This window comes from Clarias gariepinus, chromosome 16 (assembly GCF_024256425.1).
Source record: "Clarias gariepinus isolate MV-2021 ecotype Netherlands chromosome 16, CGAR_prim_01v2, whole genome shotgun sequence".
In the NCBI taxonomy this organism is placed as follows: Eukaryota; Metazoa; Chordata; class Actinopteri; order Siluriformes; family Clariidae; genus Clarias; species Clarias gariepinus.
In genome coordinates this window covers 2202209-2224244 of record NC_071115.1, presented here as the reverse complement: position 1 = coordinate 2224244, position 22036 = coordinate 2202209, and the positions used below count along the sequence as shown (strand labels likewise).

At 40.3% G+C, this 22036-nt stretch overlaps 1 protein-coding gene across 3 annotated transcripts; it reads right to left on the bottom strand.

Moving 5' to 3' along the window:
- Positions 1 to 6887: 6887 nt before the first annotated feature.
- On the bottom strand, positions 6888 to 20748 carry slc25a39 (solute carrier family 25 member 39). 3 transcript variants are annotated; one of them, XM_053515365.1, is made up of 12 exons: positions 20504 to 20748; positions 16396 to 16501; positions 16220 to 16279; positions 15763 to 15813; positions 13165 to 13274; positions 12976 to 13043; positions 12600 to 12724; positions 11234 to 11407; positions 11020 to 11129; positions 9154 to 9235; positions 8957 to 9037; positions 6888 to 8511 (listed from the first exon to the last, which is right to left on the bottom strand). In XM_053515365.1, exons 2-12 carry the CDS (start codon positions 16490 to 16492, stop codon positions 8399 to 8401), a joined length of 1071 nt encoding a protein of 356 aa, XP_053371340.1. In that variant the 5' UTR covers positions 16493 to 16501; positions 20504 to 20748; the 3' UTR covers positions 6888 to 8398. The 3 variants fall into 3 exon arrangements, with proteins under 3 accessions (XP_053371340.1, XP_053371342.1, XP_053371343.1); XM_053515367.1 differs by having other exon boundaries at positions 16396 to 16504; positions 20509 to 20748; XM_053515368.1 differs by lacking the exon at positions 15763 to 15813 and having other exon boundaries at positions 20504 to 20747.
- Between the last annotated feature and the right edge of the window lie 1288 nt (positions 20749 to 22036).

Here is a 22036-nt window from a genome sequence, read left to right as displayed (position 1 = left end):
AAAACATGCAGATTAGTCTAATTGGCATTCCCAAACTGCCCGTAGTATGTAGATGTTGACCGAAGCTCCTACCAGATGGGTAATCGGCAGCGTATGGAACGAAAAAACATCCTCAATCGCCCACCGAGAAAAAGTTTGAAAGTCGACCATCAGCTGGAAAATTAATCAATGCTTACAGTTTTCAATTCCAGAAGTATTGGAACATCATCAGGAATGTTCATCCGCTTGCGAATGTTCATTTACAGCGCTTACAGTGAGACGCTTATTGAAGAGCTGAAGACTAAACTGAGGATTGAACGCGTGGGATGGGAACACAATGGTCTCCATTGACCTCCATGGTTATTTTTTTATAAAAGTGAAACTCATATACTCCATGAGTCCTATTTTTGTTGTAATTTCATGATTCATAATTATGGCTTACGATATCTCAAAAAATCCGGACGCTTTCTAAGATCAATCACAAAAAGGATTTACAATACAGAAATTGATAGGCACTCATCCACTGATGGAGGCTGCACCAGGAACCAGCCGCCCCAGTGAACAGTAACGCTCATAAATGGCCATAATGAAACAGCTGGAGAAGAGAGATGCGTGTAAGTGAACCTGCATGTGAGCAGAGAGCGTGAGACAGAGCGACCTCAAGCCTGGCAGGACGACTTCCTGTGTTTCTCCTGATTCTGAACCTCTGTTTATTTTATCAACTGGAGTTCACAAAGGATGCATGTCCCTTTTTTTTTTTTTTTTTTTTTTAAATAAATCAGCTGCTGAGCCGCTGAAGCCACAGCAGCCGCACTGTAAACAGCTCAGGCACTCATGCTAAATAAGGCGATTACTCTGAGTGTTGATCCGAGTCCTGCTGCCCCGAGTACAATCTATCAAGGTTTATTTTTTTTCCACGGCTACAAAGCTCTTAACACTTAGATACTGATACTGTTTACTCTGCACCCTGAATGCCCTCCACGCTGTCTCCATCTGGTCAGGAACTTCCTAAATGCACACAACAGCAAAGGTTTCAGGGTCTAGCACGAAGAAAAAAAAAAAAAAAAGGATTTATTCGAGGTTGAATCAAAAAAATAAGTAAAAGATTTAAGTAAAAAAATGTGTTCATTTGGACCTGCAGTGCGAGCAAAAATGGACGCCCTGCTTGTGACATGGAAGAAGAGAAGCGTGCAGCCATAACAACTCAACAGAAGTGTTTGGATATCTGCAAACAAAATTTGGATATTATAAGTAAGGTGAAAGTTTCTTAAAGAGAATCATTAGTGGTGAATATTGGTGAGCCTGAGAGTGTGGAAGGGAAACATCCTCAATCGCCCCCCGAGAAAAGGTTCAAAGGTCGACCAATCCATCAATGCTTACAGTTTTCAATTCTAGAAGTATTGGAACATCATCAGGAATGTTGATCAGCTTGAGAATGTTCATTCACAGCGTTTACAGTGAGACGCTTATTAAAGGGCTGAAGACTAAACTGAGGATTAAGCGCAGAGGACTGATATCCGAGGACGTCATGATCATAAGTGACTATACACGTCGACACACTCCTGTCCACACTGTCAGGACTCTGAGGTGTTAAAGCGTCCTCACTATAGTCCTGATCTCACTACATCAGACGTTCATCTGTTTGGTCCCCTGGAGGCAGAAACACGAGGACGAAGACTCACTTCTGATGAAGAACTGAAGACAGCGGTGCATTTGTGGCTCGCAACTCAGCCACGAATAAAAAACGAGGGAATACAAAGGCTTGTTGACAGATTGACGCAGTGTATTGCAAAGCAAGAAGATTATGTATTTTATTTTCTAACAGTTAATTAAAATAAATTCTACAGCCAGGGTGTGGATAATTTTTGACTCGCCCTCGTATTACGACTGCAGGAAAAGTGTAGGCAGACAGCTGGTGTGATACTTACAGATTTACCTCTGACTGCTACAGGAGACTCGTGAAGGACGTTTTATTGGAAAATTGACCACATCAGCCTTAACCTCAAAGCACAACAAGCTTGGTGTTTTTTATTTATAGATGTATGTATTTTACTACTTTACTACATTTTTTTGTTTCTTCCTGTGTGTAAAATTATTTCCACCACTGTGTCAACATTTTTCGTTTTTTTTTTTACAAACTTTTTTAAATTAGTTTAAATTAAAATAACATTTCATATCTTGTAAACATGTGAATAGAATCCAGATGAACTCCATATTGGATGTAATCTGGACCCTTTCATAAAAAAGCAATGACTGTCATTAACATCCAACAAATGTAGCTGGATAGTAAAATGTAAATAAAAACATATATATTACCAAAGGGCATCACAAGGCAGTCCAATTAAGACTAATTTACAGTTGGTCATTATACAGAAAAATCCGCTGCCTTGAGACACTGTGAGGGATGATCACCTTGTTTCCTAAAAAGCTATGTAAAATAATATTTTAGAACATGTTACAATGTATCATATATATTAATACTAATTGTGTATTTGTGTAATATAATTCTGTACTTTATTACTAAACGTGTGAATAAAACACTTAACATTTAACTTTACTGTACTTTGTTGTACTTTAATGTACCCTACTTTACTGTACTCTACTGTAACCTATTTTACTGTATATTATATTAACATACCTTAATTTACTATACTTCTTTGTACTTTACTGTACCTAACTTTTCTTTCCTTTATTGTACTCCACTTTATTATACCTTATTGCACTGTACTACACTGTATATTACTTTACTGTACCTTGTTTTTTGTAATTTACTGTACTACTCTACTTTAGTGTCCCTTACGTTACTGTACATTACTGTAGTCTACTGTACAATACTTTACTGCATCTCACTTTACTGTACTTCCCCTACGTAACCACAGTAACTTACTTTACTACACTTTACTTCTTTGTACTTTACTGTACCTTTCCTGTACTGTATGTTTCTTTCCCTCCTGGACTCTACTTTGCATTACAGTCCTTCCCAACTTCAAGTTAGATTCCTTTCCTTGTTTTATTCCTGCAATAATCCACTTCCCTCTTCTATCCTCATCAGCAGAAATCCAAGTAAACTATATACGTGAATCTTTGTCCTCTTTGTATTTGTTTATCCACAAGCGAAACATCCTATCATTATCAACTTCAACACATTTAATTTACTATACAGTGAGAAAAATAAGATTGCAGGCAGGATGGCTGGAGAAGGCGTCCATCTGGAGAGTGAAGTCACATGCTGATGAATTGGAACATCATCATGACATTTCTTTTTCTCATAGCATTTCGTTGTCTACTGGTTAACAAGATCAGGTTCTTGTCGCAAAATGTGGATTTTTACAGATTCATCTCGGGAACTTTAACACTGAATATGATAATCATTGAATGAGGATTAAAACAGGCAATGGAAAATGCGACAAAAATACTATATAACAATTCTCAAAGGCATCATTATGAAAACAATATGTCGCGTGATTTTATCACTGGCATTTCAGGAAAGCCTTCAGGACATGCAATGAGCACTACGCTTTATTATTTATTTATTTACTTATTTATTCCAGATCAAAAACACAGAAGAGGAATCTTTTCTTCTATTAATTATTCTGACTCTTTATTTCTTTATCGTCTCAGTTTTATATTTAAAATGTGTAACAGTTCAAAACAGGAAATATGTCACAGAGATAAAATTGGAAAATGAAATAATTAATGTAGGGGGTTGGGGGGGGGGGGGAGTGGGCTTTTCATACACTCAGCTATAAACACATCCATCACTACACACACGCTCCTCCGTGACTAATTACTTGCTTATATAAGGAAGGATGTTATCTACACCACAGCACTGCAGTATCTCACTGATGCTAAACAACTGAACGCAGACAACATCAAGGCTACCAAGCCAAAAAAAAAGAAAAGAAATTACAAAAATATCTGTATTGGCAACATTTTCTTCGGATTTTCTGGTAAATGTCTAAGCAAAGGTTTTATTTGGCTAATGTTGCACTGTAATTAAACGGTAATTAACCGCTAACCAAACTTTTTTTTTCCTGGTTTGTTCCAGAAAATTCAGAAATGTAAAAGCATTAGTGCAGTGAAATGTTTCACATCCTCCCAACCATTACAATTCTTCTCTTAGTAATCTGAGATATCAATGAGAGAACAGTTTATATTCCTGTGTTTTTTCTTCTTAATGTCCTTGTCACTGTGAGCCTATAATACTGTTAATGAAAAAATAAATGAATAGAAATGATGTAGTGGCTATATAGGAAAAAAAATGTAATAATTATGTTGTGACTTTATGCTAGCTACTCAACAGTTTGTCATTGCTAATATTTTTAGGCCTAGTTAGCAACCACTGCTAAACGTTTCATAGTATTTTTACTAATGTCTGCTATATATAGATAGTAAATTACAAACATGTAGTACAAGTGTAGTGGCTTTGCGCTAGCTATTTTAACCAACAGTTTGTCATTGCTAATATTTCTAAGCACTGCAAGATGTTTTGTAGTAATTTACTAACATCTCTGAGCAAAAAGTTAATATTCCTCATTCTTTTTGTTGTATTTTCATCACCCCTTTGGGTTTACAATGTTGTACAAAAATCATGTGTTGGCGATATAAAAACTAGCTTAACTTTTAGTTTACAAACTACTATGGAAAGACTAGCAATGGTTGCTATCATACCTCAGGAATGCTGATGTTCCTGAGGGTTTTGTCACATTTGTATTACCAATGTAATGAAAATACTAATCTGAAGAAAATTATATTTCTGAAACTTTTCTCATATTTTCATTTATTATGATTTAGTGGCTATATGCTAGCTACTTTAATCAACAGTTTGTCATTGCTAAGCCCATTTAGCAGACACTGGTACATTTTTAAATAACTTACTAACATACTGTATCTGAGTAAAGTGTTGATATTATTGCTTAATTGGTCATATTTTCACTGTATAATAGCTCGTATCTGCAGGAACCCTTTTGTCTAACTGATGGTGTTTTTCATCGTCAATCTGTCTTCGAGCCTCTTTATGACTTAATTGTTAAGACTTTTGTTATTTTCATGTAAAGGACACTTAGCCAAAAGCTTAAACATGAACTTTCCTGATAATAAACATAACTTCAGACACATAATTCATGTATTGAGTTTTGACAACCACATGAAGCTATAATTTTTCCTTTATTTCATTTGTAAACTTAACACTGTGCTTAAAATATTAAACAGGAATGCATAGTTGTTCACGCTTGTAATTGTGTACTGGCTATATGCTAGCTACTGTACTTTAATTAAATACGTAATTAAATTTAACTTTTAGCTTAATAAAGCTGGTCAGTACATCGCTCACTTGCTAACCCTTTATTCTACCTCTAGGTTCCTTAAATCTTTTAAACATTTTCTTCTAGTCCCTTTATCTTGTTTAAAGACCTGGGCCTGTATTCACAGCTTTTTAGAATTCTCTCAAAGATCTCCAATCTTAGCTTAAAACTACTTGCTATTTGGCTTTGAGGAATTTTGGCACTTTTATATTTCCATAGGGAAGATGTGATTTGATGGTTTGATCTCTTGGGTCATCTGGTGGAAAATAAGAAATTAGTGACAGCATGATAGACACACTGACAAACTAATAGGGATGTGGCTAGGAAGGAGTATGAACTTTAAACACACTGTTTTCCATTTTGACCCCCGTTTCCACTGCGTTCTTTGATATTTTTAGGACGCTGTGGGAACTTTACAGAGTTTGACAGGGGCATTAGTTTACACATAGTTCAACACTGTTTAAAAAAAAAAAAAAAAAGGAAAAAAAATTACCTAGGGTGTTGAACATTTATCTTGAAATGTAGAAAAGAATAACCGAAAGGTAGAAAATGTAATGTTTGTGTACCATCTACCAAAAACGTATATGTTTAATGTGATGCACATTTCAGGCATTCTTAACAGCACTGACTAGAAAATTTTCTTATACTGCAGATGATTTTTACCTCAAACCTTATGGCTTATGGTCAGTTGTCCTGTGGTACACTTTATGGGGGGAAAAAAAGGTTAGGCACACATTTATTAGCTAAATCTTGGAAACAGAAATCCAAATTCTACATAAATGTTAGAATGAAATAGCAGAATGAATGTGTTGGACCATAAAATTCAATATAGTTTAAATTGCAATCCAAGTTGGAGCTAGGAATGGTTTTTGTAAATGTTTTTCACTTGCGGCAATTAGAGAACTTTTAAAGTCAAAAGTGAAAGTGATCTATCCTAAAGAAAAAAACTGTTCTAAATTAAATGCACCTTTACATGTGTTGCTCTAAAAAAGGGAAATCAAAGTTTCATTAAGGATCACAACTGTCTTGGTGAAAACAACGCAACACCAACACAGAGGAACCTCGTATAGCGAGTAACGCAGTCGACGAGTGTTCCGCAAGATGAGCGAAGACTTTTAATAAATTTTGACTTGGAAAACAAAAGTCTTGGTTTACGAGTACCGAGTATGCGCGCGAGTAAAGCAAAAGTAAGTCTCATAAGAGAGGTTAAGATCCATTTTCTCTTTATCAGCCTGCACATTTGACACCGTGCCCCTTCACACACAAACACACACACACAGCACCTGCGTGCATAAACAAAAACATCAGTCAGGATTTATTTTTTACTTTTTTTTTTAAAGGTAAAGTGCAGGTTAATTTGTTTTATTTTTACTTTACATTTTTTGTTACTTATTTTTATGTATTTATTTTTTTGGGCTGTGGAATAAATGATTTAAGTTTCCGTTATTTCTTATGTGAAAATTCACTTTTACGAATCCGTTTACGAATTATGCTCCTAATCCAAGGTTCCACTATAACTGAAAAATTAAAGCTTACTTAATCTTTTTTTTATTAAATTTTAATTTTAAACTAGTCATGTGTACACAAAAAAAGACACCTGAAAGCTTATATTATTATGCATACTTGCTTTATTTGCTTTCGAAATGCACATTAGGTGGGAGAAAAAAAAATCTGTTTTGCAACAGCTAAATACACGCAGATGAAGTGATCACATGTCATACGACATTCTTCATTAGGTTTATTCAACAACGCTACCTTTGCAAGTATTTATTTCACTTGTCACAGTGCCTTCGGTTAGCGTCATGGCGCCGTGACTTAAACGTAGCTAGTCAGATCTAGCATAACATCGTCAATGAACAGACACACAATACAAAAAAAAAAATTTTCCTTTCCCAAGTGTATAGAAAGAAATTATAACAAAACTACACTGCAGTCGAAAGGCTGCCAAACAGTTCAAACAAACACCTGCATCTTCATTACAAAAAAAACAGGTTTTAATATTAGTTCAGCTTAAACAGACCATTAAGTTTAATCAAAGATAAAGGGTTGAAAGTTTGGCTGTGTTTATCATTCATTACACAAGTAAATTATAATTTAAATATTAATTATTATACAAGTTATTTGTATTCTTAGTGGAAATTGGCACTGCTGCTGCTGAGAAGCGTTACCAATAAAAAATTTAAAATCCAGTGTATGAAGCAGTTAATTGACACTGCATCGTTTGCTCGTTTCCCTTCTTATTTACGGATCTTTTGGACTCATCATGAGTGGTAAAGTGATGCTGGAGCTTTAGACACATCCAGACTGACTTCCTTCAAGATTTTCCATAATGCATTTTCTTACATTTTCCTTTTGAATTAGAATTTTCTTATCCAAAAGGTTTCCAAAAACTGAAACAGGAAGTTTGAATAAGGGCTCAAGTCTTGAATTTGGCAATGCAGATTACCCAGAAATCATTGCAGTCAGTCAAAGCCTGACGGGGCAATAATGAACAAATCATAGCAAACTGTATATGTTTCTTAATTTTAGAGGTTATTTATCCATATAAGATATATAATGCTCCAGCTGTGTGCTTTAGGTGAGAGCTGACAGATGAGACGGAGCAATGCGACTGTGCTTTAATATTTCAACCATATTTCTCTAACAAAGTTCTGATTAACCTCCGTTAAAGTTGCAGTGCTTGCTATGACCACTAGGGGTCAGTGTATAAACACTGTCCACTCGTACACCAAATACGACATAAACTAAGACCTCATGGAACATGGAATTAGGAACCATTTCACGGTCAGGATCAATCCAATCGCTGAATAATAAAATTCCCCTCAAAGCTCCCGTGCATGCAGATAAATGCAGGAATACCAGTTTACCCAGCATGCTTGGGTGCAGCTCCACCGTGCTGCAGTTTTACAGCAATGCAAGTACATCATCCCGTGTCAGGAAAAATAAATTAATAAATAACGCATACACGGCGTTATTAGATTAAACCCGCGAGTGTCGGCCACGCTCCCCGGGCGTTTTGGGGAGACAAGAACAGGACGCATGCCAAGGTGGAGCTAAAGGCGGGTCGGTTCGGGGTGAAAACGTTCATGCAGCTCTGCCGCGTTGCTCGGGACGTCTCAGCCACCTCGCTGCTCTTCGTTGCGCTGGCGGAAGAACGCCTTCCCGAATTCGTACGTGCTGATCATGATGGCGCACGCCGGAGCCACTTTAATCACACGAGGCATGAAACCTTAAAGGGAAAGGAGAAGAAGAAGAAGTCAGGTACTTTTAAAATTCAAAGTTGAGGGTTTTTTCCAGCTCAGAGCTCAGGTGCTTTATTACTCTTTTACTTAAGAAAGTTTCCAATATGTACAATATAATTTCTTTTCTTAAAGAGAAACATTCGTAATGCTCAAAACAGACGCTTTAGGAAAAGTTGCAGCTTTACATCAGACTGTTACAAAGCACCGACACTGGAGACTTCTTCTATAAGCAGAGAAACTTCAGTGATTTAAGGTTTTCTAATCCAGTTATGTGTCCAATCATGTCCAAGTCCCTGTTGCTATAGAAACGACGGCGTTTAATAACTGATTTACATTTATGATGTTTGGAAGACACCTTTATCCAGAAGTGACTTGCAGTTTTTAATCAATAACCAACTGCTGATATCAAGATATCGGATTTGGGGACTTTACCTGCAAACAGTCCTCTGTAACCCGTCTCAGTCCAGATGTTCTTCATTATGAGCCACGTGGACGAAGGCTTCTTCAGAGGAGCTGCGAAAATCCCCAAAACATACGATTAAACTTTATGAAATAAACACAACTCGCTAGCTGATTTTGTCTGAATTCAGCGTGGATTTGACTGAAAACGTTCCCCGTGACACCGTTACCTCCGAGCATCTCCATTTCTCCCAGCTCGATCTGTCTGCGTGTTTTCACCACGTCAAACGGCAGCGTCGTGATCGCAGCGATCTACAGAAAGGGAAAACAAAAAACAAGTCAAAGCTGAACTTTTGTTTGTACTGAATAACAAAAACTCCCTTCATGTCTCTATATAATCCCCTAAGACACTAAAGCTAGAATTTGTCCAATCCGATGTGCCATGTGTCGCCCTGAGGAGGCACAGACTTACTAGCGACCCCTACGTCCTACAGTCAGGAACTACAATAATTATGCACTCTGGTCGGATTCATGTCTCACCACACTGGCACCAGGACTGTCCTTCTATTTCGTTTATTTTCTTCTATTTATATAATGGTTCTGTAAAGTGGGCGTGTCTGTACATTGAAGATATTTGCGAAAATATAACGTCTTACATTTTGGTGACGTAAGATGAGTAATAAAACACACTTCGTGCACACATCACAGAGTTTAACCGTGTTTGGCCGAGCTTGAGTTAACACACAGACTTTGTTTCATCGCAGTCGACCCACGGGAAGAGAATAAACGCTACTTTGAAATTTAAAAGGAAAACACCTGTATATTAGAAAAAGTAATCGACCCTCATTACTTCTTCTCAAAATTCAACCCATAGAACTTTTTTTTTAAACACACTTATGAGTGTGCAATTAAATTCCACACGTATTAAATTGTGGGCACATTTTATGGTATTTTTTAGATTGTTTAAATTTAAGGTGGTAAATATGTGCAGTTCCTCTGTGATCCTGCAGGTGGTGCACTATACACACTCTGATAGGGAGCCCAGTGTCTTGTGTGGTTGGAGTATATTACAAAACAAAAAAAACAAAAAAAAAATCGCGAGACAGATCGAATCGCCCCCAGGTTACTGTGAGAATATCGTTTCGGCCGATCCCTGGTGATTCCCGTCTTTACTGTTGTATAACGAGTTTAATTAACAGATATGTTCTCACTCGTTAACAGTAACTCCAGTGAGCGCGTATTTTATTCTCAGATGAAACATCAGAATCTCATCTACACACCGCGGATCCTAAAGATTCTGCTTCACTGTGTGTGCGCGTGTGTGTGTGTGTGTGAGATTCATTAACGTCAGCAGACGCACACTGCAAAACAAAGCAAACTGTGAACGGTGCTTGCTGTGGCATCATAGACATAGCTATGATGTCAAACCTATGATGTCATAGCTGATGTTGGTCTCAATGTTAAGTCTATGGGACTTTTTGGGGAAGGGCGGGGACAATTAATCACCCACCCCTTAGAAAAGTCATAGCACCCCATTCCCGAAAATAAAAATAATAATAATAATAATATTAATAATAATAAGGCTGTGAGATAACAATAGTAGTGCTTTGCTTCACAGATAAAGACGCATGGGGTGCCAAAACTTTCAGCAAACATGCAATGGAAAGAAAGAAATGTTGTACATGGTTAATTGCATATATTATGGTTTGAGACGGTGCACAACCCCTCCCACCCACACACAAACACATACGTGTGCATATATTTTGGCACCCGTGTTAAATGAATGATCCAGTCAGTCTAATATTAATAAAGAGCGATTTATCATTAACGTTATGACGGTTATTAACATTTTAATATCTGCACTACGGCTTTAATAACAGTGTGATTACGCACCGCACCTCGACTCGTGAGCAAAGTGTCGTGACCTCGTGGTATTACTTTAACCTTCACCCGAGGTTTCAGTTAAATCAAACACCTGATTGTATTCATGTTCGTTTACGTCATCAAGTCATTGGCACGACATCATACACTATCACCGGTGTGTGTGTGTGTGTGTGTGTGTGTGTGTCGGAGTGTTTTATTCCCGCGATACTCACAGCTCCAGAAACGGCTCCTGCTGCAAAGCTGATGGTGAAGGAAGCCTGCGGTGTTCTGTATCTCTCACACAGCTCTGCTTTTATCAGCTCATAGTTAAACCAGTACATAGCTGAAACACACACACACACACACACACACAGTCATTAAAGTCCTGACTAAGTTTTTTTTATTTTATAAATACAATATATTTTTATTGTGTGTGTGTGGACTGACCAGAGAAGGGGACGTCCCTCAGCACGGTAGGGCCCCACCCCCTCCACAGCGACAGCACGCCGTTCTGCGCCACGGCCGACCGGATACACACCCGCAGCTCGCTGTACGACACACGCCGCGACTGCATCTTAGTGCGCACCAGTTCCAGCGGGGTGATCCCTGTGACCGCACCCACTGCACCACACACACACACACACACACACACACACAGGTCAGATGGGGATGTACTGCACATGTATTAACTTGCATCACAGAGCTCCTTTCTTTCTTCTCTCTCAGATAATAAAAATCCGATGAGTAAAAAATGGTTCGGGTTTATGAGTGGGTGTGTCGTGCCCCAGTAACAGCGCTACCTACAGCATATACTGCAAACGACGCTCTTTTAAACAAGTCACATTTAAGGGATTTTATTTAAATATCCCAGACGATGATGTTCTCCTCCTCACAGACGCGTCCGGTTCGTATCTCAGTGACGAGCTGCACTGTCTATACACAAGCGTTAGCTTTATAATCAGAAACGTACACACAGGTTGGTTCATTAAATCTAAAACACTGCCTAGCGCGCGGCTAACAACACGCGGACCTTCAGTTTCCCACCGTCAGTTTTTTAAACGCAAATCTGCAAGAATTATATTTATTGTAATTTTATTCTTTAAACCTGGATAAATGCCACGTCTCTGAAGTGATATTTGAATATTGTTCTTTGTTGTACAGTGGTGTAGTGGTTAAACCCCGCGGCCGCAGGGACGAGGGTTCGAGTCATGCCTCAGGTCTGTGTGTGTGTATGTGGAGTTCAAAGACATGCAGATTAGACTAACTGGCATTTCCAAATTGCCCGTAGTGTGTGTGTGTGTGTGTGTGTGTGTGTGTGTGTGTGTGTGATTGCCATCCAGTCCGCGGTGTACCACGCCTTCTATACAGATGAGCTACACACCCGCGGTGACCCTGTAGCGCGAGCTGTAGGAGGAGACGATCAGGTGACGACTGCTGCGTTTGTCAGACATTATGTAATCTCAATTAGAACATTTCTTAAACTTTTGTTAAAATATTAGTACAATAAATTAATGTAAGTTTGATTGAAGTTTAATCGCATTCACTCAGATCACAACACACTCTCAACTGAACATCCCGTAGCAAACCATACAAATAAGGATGTGTGAACAGTTACAATGCTTACACACACACACACACACACTTATTTGACTGGTTATGATGACACCAAATTCCATCTAGGTCTAAATAATTTGTTTTTTTAACGCACTAAAACCGAATATCCTGTATCGACCTGACGTTCAACAACTTCAGAAAGACAAAGAAGAAAGGAACTGGGTGAAAAAAAAAAGCAGTAACAGAAAAGCAGACTCACGTCTCGCCAGACCGCCGGCGACCATAGAGACGTAGTTGCTATGGTAACCGAGGCCGTAAGTCAGGAAGTCCTTGAGCTGGTCGTAGCAGGTGAAGTAGATGACGGTGGTGGGAACCGCCATCACACTACCCAACACACACACACACACACACAGTGTAAGGAGATGTTTATTCAATATGTAAGGAATGAGTCTCAAGTCTCAGCACTGTGCATCAGTGTTAATGTTTAAACAGCCGAACGTCATGTTCTTTAATAAAGGGATGAACCGCTGTGACTAAAAGCGCTCGGGGTTGATTACACTCCTCTAAGAGCATGACCCTGAGGTCTCTACAGCGTCCTGCAGGTGTCTCAGGTGTGTCTCTGCAGCGTGACTCACAGTGTAGGAGGAAGTCCACTCCACAGGGAGCGCAGACCCTCAGAGCGCGAGATCTTCACAAACGCGTCCTGAAAACAAGTCAAAGAGTCCATTTTCAGTAAGAAACACATGATTGGAATAAGGTGTGTAAGTGTGTGTGTGTGTGTGTGTGTGTGTGTGTGTGTGTGTGTGTGCGTGTGTGAGAATTACCAGTGTCCCACTGAAGTGTGTGGGTGTTTTGTTCCAGATGCCGCAGGCCGTCGTGTTCTGGCAGACGTAGATGTGGTCCATCAGTCCGTTACAGTAGAGAAAACACTTCCCTGAAAATCAGGACGAAATCACGGCGTTAAACCGACACGTCCTGTAAACATCACACGTCACACGTCGACACGTGAGCTGTGGAACCGGATTTGATTCAGCACAGTGACGTCCACACAACTACAGGAAAATATTGAGAGGCCACGCCTCCTTTACTGGAAATCAGGGGCCACACCTCTTTTTCTCAAATTCACGCCTCCTCTACTGGATATTACACAGGGGCCACGCCTCCTCTACTGGATATTACACAGGGGCCACGCCTCCTCTACTGGATTTCATTATAACAGGGGCCACGCCTCCTCTACTGGATTTCATTATAACAGGGGCCACGCCTCCTCTACTGGATATTACACAGGGGCCACGCCTCCTCTACTGGATTTCATTATAACAGGGGCCACGCCTCCTCTACTGGATTTCATTATAACAGGGGCCACGCCTCCTCTACTGGATTTCATTATAACAGGGGCCACGCCTCCTCTACTGGATTTCATTATAACAGGGGCCACGCCTCCTCTACTGGATTTCATTATAACAGGGGCCACGCCTCCTCTACTGGATTTCATTATAACAGGGGCCACGCCTCCTCTACTGGATATTACACAGGGGCCACGCCTCCTCTACTGGATTTCATTATAACAGGGGCCACGCCTCCTCTACTGGATTTCATTATAACAGGGGCCACGCCTCCTCTACTGGATATTACACAGGGGCCACGCCTCCTCTACTGGATTTCATTATAACAGGGGCCACGCCTCCTCTACTGGATTTCATTATAACAGGGGCCACGCCTCCTCTACTGGATTTCATTATAACAGGGGCCACGCCTCCTCTACTGGATTTCATTATAACAGGGGCCACGCCTCCTCTACTGGATTTCATTATAACAGGGGCCACGCCTCCTCTACTGGATTTCATTATAACAGGGGCCACGCCTCCTCTACTGGATTTCATTATAACAGGGGCCACGCCTCCTCTACTGGATTTCATTATAACAGGGGCCACGCCTCCTCTACTGGATTTCATTATAACAGGGGCCACGCCTCCTCTACTGGATTTCATTATAACAGGGGCCACGCCTCCTCTACTGGATTTCATTATAACAGGGGCCACGCCTCCTCTACTGGATTTCATTATACCAGGGGCCACGCCTCCTCTACTGGATTTCATTATAACAGGGGCCACGCCTCCTCTACTGGATATCACACAGGGGCCACGCCTCCTCTACTGGATATCACACAGGGGCCACGCCTCCTCTACTGGATATCACACAGGGGCCACGCCTCCTCTACTGGATATTACACAGGGGCCACGCCTCCTCTACTGGATATCACACAGGGGCCACGCCTCCTCTACTGGATATCACACAGGGGCCACGCCTCCTCTACTGGATATCACACAGGGGCCACGCCTCCTCTACTGGATATTACACAGGGGCCACGCCTCCTCTACTGGATATTACACAGGGGCCACGCCTCCTCTACTGGATATTACACAGGTGCCACGCCTCCACCCCTGGATATTACACAGGGGCCACACCTCCACCCCTGGATTTCACACAGGGGCCACGCCTCCTCTATTAGTGGAATTCAGCAGACAACACAACCAGCCCTTTTGGATTTTACACACAGTCTGTACTCATTAGAATTCACCCAGGCCACGCTTCCTCTATTAAAGGAATCCAGAGGCCACACCTCCTCTATCAGAATTCACACACCTCCATTACTGGAATTTAAATAGAGGCCACACCTGGTTTATTGGAAACAACATAGGCCACGCCTCCTTCATTTGAAATAATTTAGTTTTCTGTATTTTTTTATTCATAAAATAATTAGCAGTTATTCAGTTATCGGTTATTTAAAAATAAAAATATCTAACATTTAGTTTGCAGTGTGTAAGTTATTAACCGTGTTACTGTATTGGTGAGTTTGTCCCTGACCGGTGTTTCTCAGGAACGGATCAGATGCTGAGAAACGAGAGCAGTGACCCGAACGGAGATAAGCAGAGCTATAAATAATCTCACACACACTGAGCTGCTGCGCCAGTAAATAACAATATCGCTGTTTATCAGCTCAATCTGGAGCAGTTTAAGGTTAAACCCTGAACCCCAGCGTGCTGAACCCCAGTGTGTGTGTGTGTGTGTGTTCATTTTTCTGCTGAATCACGGCACAAAAACATTTATCAAGAGCACAAACGTTCTCACTCTCCAGTCTTGAGTCGTTTAGATTTTACGTTAAGTTCGTGTTGCGTCTCGAACGGACAGACAGACAAGTGGACGGAGTGAAGTTACAACTAACAGACATTAATAATGAGGGAGATTTAAAAGGATGAGAGGAAATGAGAGTGAGGATGAGGGTGAGGATGAAGGTGAGGATGAGGATGAGAATGAGGTAGTTGAGGGTGTTTTGGTTTGTGTGGTAAAGTGTTAATGTCAGTGTGAGAGCAGACGATGTTAAAGACAAAAGCGGCGAGGCAGCGCGTGTGTTTACTCACACTTTGGGAGACGAGACTTTCTCTTCCATACACGACAATCCGCTGGGAGAGCTGTGAGAGAGAGAGAGAGAGAGAGAGAGAGAGAGAGAGAAACAAAGGAGGAGAAAAAGAAACAGGTAGAGTCAATGAGAAATAAAGTGAAAAGAGACAGAGAGAGATGGACAGAGAGAAAAGGAGAAGGACAGAGACGAAGAGACAAAGCAGAGGAAGGAGACACAGATGGAACCAAAGGGAAAGAATTTTAGAGGTAGAAAGAGAGAGAGAGAGACAGAATTATGGCATTATAAGCAGAAGCTGAAGCACTAGTGTGTGTGCATGTGTGTGTGTGTGTGTGTGTTCCACAGCTCATCCTGATAAACTACACAAACACGACAACAACAAGAACACTTTAGCTTCCTCCCTTCTTACACCACTTCACCTCCCCATTACACACACACACACACACACACACACACACCTTTGTAGAGCGGTGCCTGCTGGGACTGCAACCTGATCTTCACCACGTCTAAAGGCGTCACTATGGGACGACAAAACACAGACATCACTATGGCAACATACTCACCTTTCCATCTATACAAAGGGAGAGAGAGATGATGTAATGCTCTTTGTAACATTGATGTTCTTCCTCCTCACCAAAGAGAGCGGTCAGTAACGCTCCGGCGCTCGAGGCCACCATCTGCTGCAGCGGCGTGATGGAGGGAGGCGGAGCTCCTGCAGGAGTCTCACCCATCCTGTCCACCTGAGAGAGAGACAGAGAGAGACAGAGAGGGACTGGGTGGGTGAGACAGAAGGAGGCACAGGGTTCTACCTCAGGAGCAGCCGGATATAAGAACAACCAGACCTTAAAAATAAATTCAGACCATACAATCCCCACCCGCGCCCTCGAACCCGGACAGGCTTCACCCATTTCCCCCTGCTGATGGAGGGATTTAACAGATGAACATCTGAAAGAGAAGCAGCGCGGCTCTTTAGTTCCCGAATCGTTCCTGATCGTTCCCCCTACCTGGGGCAGAATGAGGAGCAGAGGAGTTTACTCTAACAAGAGGGAGAGACGGTCTGATCGAGTGTTTACATGGCTAATATTTACCTACTGAACAGATTATCAAAGGTTTACACAAACACACACACACAAAGACAGGACGAATTTCCAGGAAGGAACTTTGACTTCCGTTCCTGATCTGTAATCTCAGTAAACACAAACACCGCTCTCGTGTCTTTAGGTTCATCCACAGAGTCTCTGGATGAGGAAGGAGCTCTGATTGGTTCGGCATTTCACACGGAGTAAAGCATCCGACCAATCACAGACGAGACCAATCACGTTAAGTAAAGTCAAGAGTCTTTAATCAGACAGATTTTAATTAGATTGAAGAGATGTCAGTGTAAATGGAGTTGGAGCGTGTAAGGTCGGTTTTTAATAGATCAGGTGAAGGGCGCCAAAAATTTTGGACATGCTTGGTCTCTGGGTGTTGGTTTAATGTTTAATCCGGTTTAATCTTAGAGACGTTCAACTCTGACATATTAGGTGTTGAAATGTTCCTGAGTGTGTGTGTGTGTGTGTGTGTGTGTGAAAAACAAATAATAAGTTCAAACAGCGAGGAAATAAACTCCCCTAACAGAAACTCAGAAAAGTTCATGCGAAATATAACACGGGTTAAAGTGAGGGAGTCACATGTTCATCAGTCTGATTCCTTTATAAAGAGACAGAGAGAGACAGTGTGTGAAAGTGTGTGTGAGATAAACCTGAACATTCTCGTGGCCCGCTGTGTTACTGAGGGCGCTGTACTGAATGGAACACCCCGCACACTGATACCTTATCTGTAGGACGCACTGTGTGTCCACCCTCCTCCACCCTCCACACACTCACACACACTCACACACACTAAACAGGACGTTACACAACACGCACGGGTCAATACAGCACTCCCGAGAGCGACAGCGTCTGTGATCCCGCGCAAAATTTGTCTGAACAAGTTCAGTAAATCAGCGTGCGGTCCGATTCTCACGCTCTTCAGGAACGTGTGAGACAAGCTTCATTCACACCGCGATTAGTGTCTCAGTCTTAATAAATAATAAATAATAATAATAATAATAAATAAAAATTATAAATTTATGCTTAGAGCACTTTAAAGTTACACCAGATTTTATTTTTTTTAAAGACAACATATATGTGTGTGTGTATTTATTGACCAAGTATTTTAAGTATTAAGGAAACATAATATTCCTAAAAAAAAAATGTTTTAAATCAGTAAGCAACAAAATGTGCAGAAATAACTGCATTCAATTTCTGAATGAAATTTCTTTTTCATCTTTATTTTTTATCTTAATATTTATGGCTTTATTTTATATTGATTGATTAATTATATATATTTTTAATAAGGAAACCTAATATTGCTGAAATAAACAATAAGCAATAAAATGAGCATAAATAAATGAATTAAACTTGAAACTATACATTTTCTATATTTTTCTGGGATATTTATGATTTTTTTTTATTTAACAATGTATTTATTATTTAAAATGATATGTTACAATATTTTTAGGTATAGCAATGTCGGATCTTTTTTCATAAAAACAGTAAATATTGAGTGAATAAAAAAAAACACATAAAAGAAATTATAAAAATTACGATCAATTGATCATGAGTTATACCGTGTATAGTCCTGAATTAAAATTTTTTTTGCATATTTGTCACACATACACGATTGAGATCAAACTAATTTGAATATTACAACAGGGGCAATTATTTCTCACATAGGACCAGGCAGGTTTGGACAGCTTTACCACCTTTACAGAAGAAATTATCATTTACAAACTGCATTAGAATGCAGTGTGTGTGTGTCTGACACACAGTGACTCCAGTATGTTACATGAGGGTCAAGGTCAACATGGCGACCTGATCAAGTTTCCACTTTTATCAGTCTGACACACACACACGAAAATATTCTAATATATTAAAATAAATACAGCAGTTTTGACACATTTGTGTGTCTTAACATGTTCACCAAAACTATTCAAGTAAACCAGACTGGTTAAGTCGGTATTTCAACAATTACAGGCAAATGAATCTACAGTTTTTATTCTAGCCCAGATGAGCTACTTTGGTATGTTTGCTAGTCCAGGTGTGCTGATTCAGTACGTTCGCTAAACTTAAAAGTTAATTCAGTGTATTTGCTAATCAAGGGGAGTTAATTCAATTCAGTTATGATTGTTAATCCCTACAAGTTAATTCAGTACATCAGCTCAACTAGATGAGGTACCTCTTGCCATTTTTGTATTTTAACACATTCACCAAAACTGTTTCAGACAACTGAAAAGGTAAGAATTTACAATGAATTCCTGCTAAAGAAATAAAGAAAAAAAATCTGTAGGTTTGGTCAAATCACTCAGCTCTATTTAACATGAATGTCAGCCAACACAGATTAGTTAATACGGTATGTGTCTTATTCCAGTAAAGTTAATTCACAGTATGTCAGCTAACCCAGGTTAGTTAATTCAGTATAATTGCTATTCAAGGTTAGTTAATTCAGTATGATTGCTAGTCAAGATTAGTTAATTCAGTATGATTGCTAGTCTAGGTTAGTTAATTCAGTATGATTGCTAGTCTAGGTTAGTTAATTCAGTATGATTGCTAGTCTAGGTTAGTTAGCTCAGTATGTCAGCTAACCCAGGTTAGTTAATTCAGTATGTCAGCTAACCCAGGTTAGTTAATTCAGTATGTCAGCTAACCCAGGTTAGTTAATTTAGTATGATTGCCAGTCAAGGGTTGGTTAATTCAGTATGTCAGCTAACCCAGGTTAGTTAATTCAGTATGTCAGCTAACCCAGGTTAGTTAATTCAGTATGATTGCTAGTCTAGGTAAGTTAATTCAGTATGATTGCTAGTCTAGGTTAGTTAGCTCAGTATGTCAGCTAACCCAGGTTAGTTAATTCAGTATGTCAGCTAACCCAGGTTAGTTAATTCAGTATGTCAGCTAACCCAGGTTAGTTAATTCAGTATGATTGCTAGTCAAGGGTTGGTTAATTCAGTATGTCAGCTAACCCAGGTTAGTTAATTCAGTATGTCAGCTAACCCAGGTTAGTTAATTCAGTATGATTGCTAGTCAAAGGTTGGTTAATTCAGTATGATTGCTAGTCAAGATTAGTTAATTCAGTATGTCAGCTAACCCAGGCTATTTAATTCAGTATGACTGCTAGTCAAGGGTTAGTTAAATCAGTATGATTGCTAGTTAAGGTTAGTTTATTCAGTAGGATTGCTAGTCAAGGTTAGTTAATTCAGTATGTCAGCTAACCCAGGCTATTTAATTCAGTATGACTGCTAGTCAAGGGTTAGTTAAATCAGTATGATTGCTAGTTAAGGTTAGTTTATTCAGTAGGATTGCTAGTCAAGGTTAGTTAATTCAGTATGTCAGCTGGTCTAGTTGAGTTAACAGTATGTTTGTTAACCCAGTTGAGTAAACAGAGTGTTGTAGTGTAACTCAGTCCCCCTCATCACCGTGTACTCTGAGGTAGTTTTTTTGACCCCTCGCTGTGTAATTTGTGAATAATTTGCCCGCGTTTTTGCATTAGGTCTGTGTTCTATCTGATCCGTGTGTATTATTACACGTTTTATAGCTCGTGTGTGTATATTAAATTCGGTATTTAAAGCAGTCACGCGCATGTACTGTGTCGATGTTTTTCGCTCGGTAAACACGCCGCGTGCTCGAACTGGCCCCACGAGCCCTGCTGCAGCGCGTGCCACTGACCTGTGTGTGTGAGTGCGCGCGCGCTCAGGCGGTGATCATGGCGTTAATCCGCGCTCACATCCAGCTCTCTCCGTCGGTCTGGGATCCTCCGGTACCTCCGTCTCTCCCTTTCTCCAACACACACACACATACACACCGCGGTTATTTCAGCTCTTCCACTTCACACCCATTGTTACTGTTGTTTTTTATCTCTCGGCTCCTGAAAAGCACACCGTGTACACGACCCAGCGCGCCCCCTGCAGGCCGGAACCGGAAGTGACCTCCTCTCCAACTGCAGCATTCAGAGCTCTGCTAATGAGGATTAGCATTCAGTAGGACTTGAGGTCATGTTGACCTGAAATCCAAAGAATCACATATTTATTTATACCACTAATAAAAAACTCTTTGATTACGTCACAACATGTATATTTCCCTCCAGAATCACATTAATATCTGTTTTGTATAAGATCGTATATTAATATCACTGTGTAAAGTCTTCTCCAGAACATCTCTCACACACTATGAGATGAAGTACATCTTCTGTTCCATCCAAAAAACAACATAAATGTGATAACCTGGTCATTCATCAGCTGACTTCGTTTAATTGCCACGCAAGTGTTATAGTACGCATCATGACGGTTAAAGAGTTTGTAGAAAGAGTTAAAATGTTAAAGCTAATAATGATTTTCTCCGAACAAGGAGAGCGCTGATCAGAAATGCAGCCAAGAGGCCCATGGTGACTCTGGATGAGCTGCAGAGATCTACAGCTCAGGTGGGGGAATCTGTCCATAGGACAACTATTAGTCGTGCAAGGCACAAAGTTGGCCTTTATGGAAGAGTGGCAAGAAGAAAGCCATTGTTAACAGAAAACCATAAGAAGTCCCGTTTGCCGTTTGCCACAAGCCATGTGGGGGACACAGCAAACATGTGGAAGAAGGTGCTCTGGTCAGATGAGACCAAAATGAAACTTTTTGGCCAAAATGCAAAACGCTATGTGTGGCGGAAAACTAACACTGCACATCACTCTGAACACACCATCCCCACTGTCAAATATGGTGGTGGTAGCATCATGCTCTGGGGGTGCTTCTCTTCAGCAGGGACAGGGAAGCTGGTCAGAGTTGATGGAAAGATGGATGGAGCCAAATACAGGGCAATCTTGGAAGAAAACCTCTTGGAGTCTGCAAAAGACTTGAGACTGGGGCGGAGGTTCACCTTCTAGCAGGACAACGACCCTAAAGATAAAGCCAGGGCAACAATGGAATGGTTTAAAACAAAACACATCCATGTGTTAGAATGGCCCAGTCAAAGTCCAAATCTAAATCTAATCGAGAATCTGTGGCAAGTTCTGAAAACTGCTGTTCACAAACGCTGTCCATCTAATCTGACTGAGCTGGAGCTGTTTTGCAAAGAAGAATGGGCAAGGATTTCAGTCTCTAGATGTGCAAAGCTGGTAGAGACGTACCCTAAAAGACTGGCAGCTGGAATTGCAGCAAAAGGTGGTTCTACAAAGTATTGACTCAGGGGGCTGAATTACACACACCCCACTTTTCAGTT

Coding starts and splice junctions, on each gene's coding strand:
- slc25a39 (XM_053515365.1), bottom strand. CDS start 16,492: ATGGGTGAGACTCCTGCAGGAGCTCCGCCTCCCTCCATCACGCCGCTG. Junction 11,130..11,233: donor GAGGGACGTCCCCTTCTCTG/GTCAGTCCACAC, acceptor TGTGTGTTTCAG/CTATGTACTGGTTTAACTAT. Junction 9,236..11,019: donor CAGGAGCCGTTTCTGGAGCT/GTGAGTATCGCG, acceptor CCCTTTCTGTAG/ATCGCTGCGATCACGACGCT.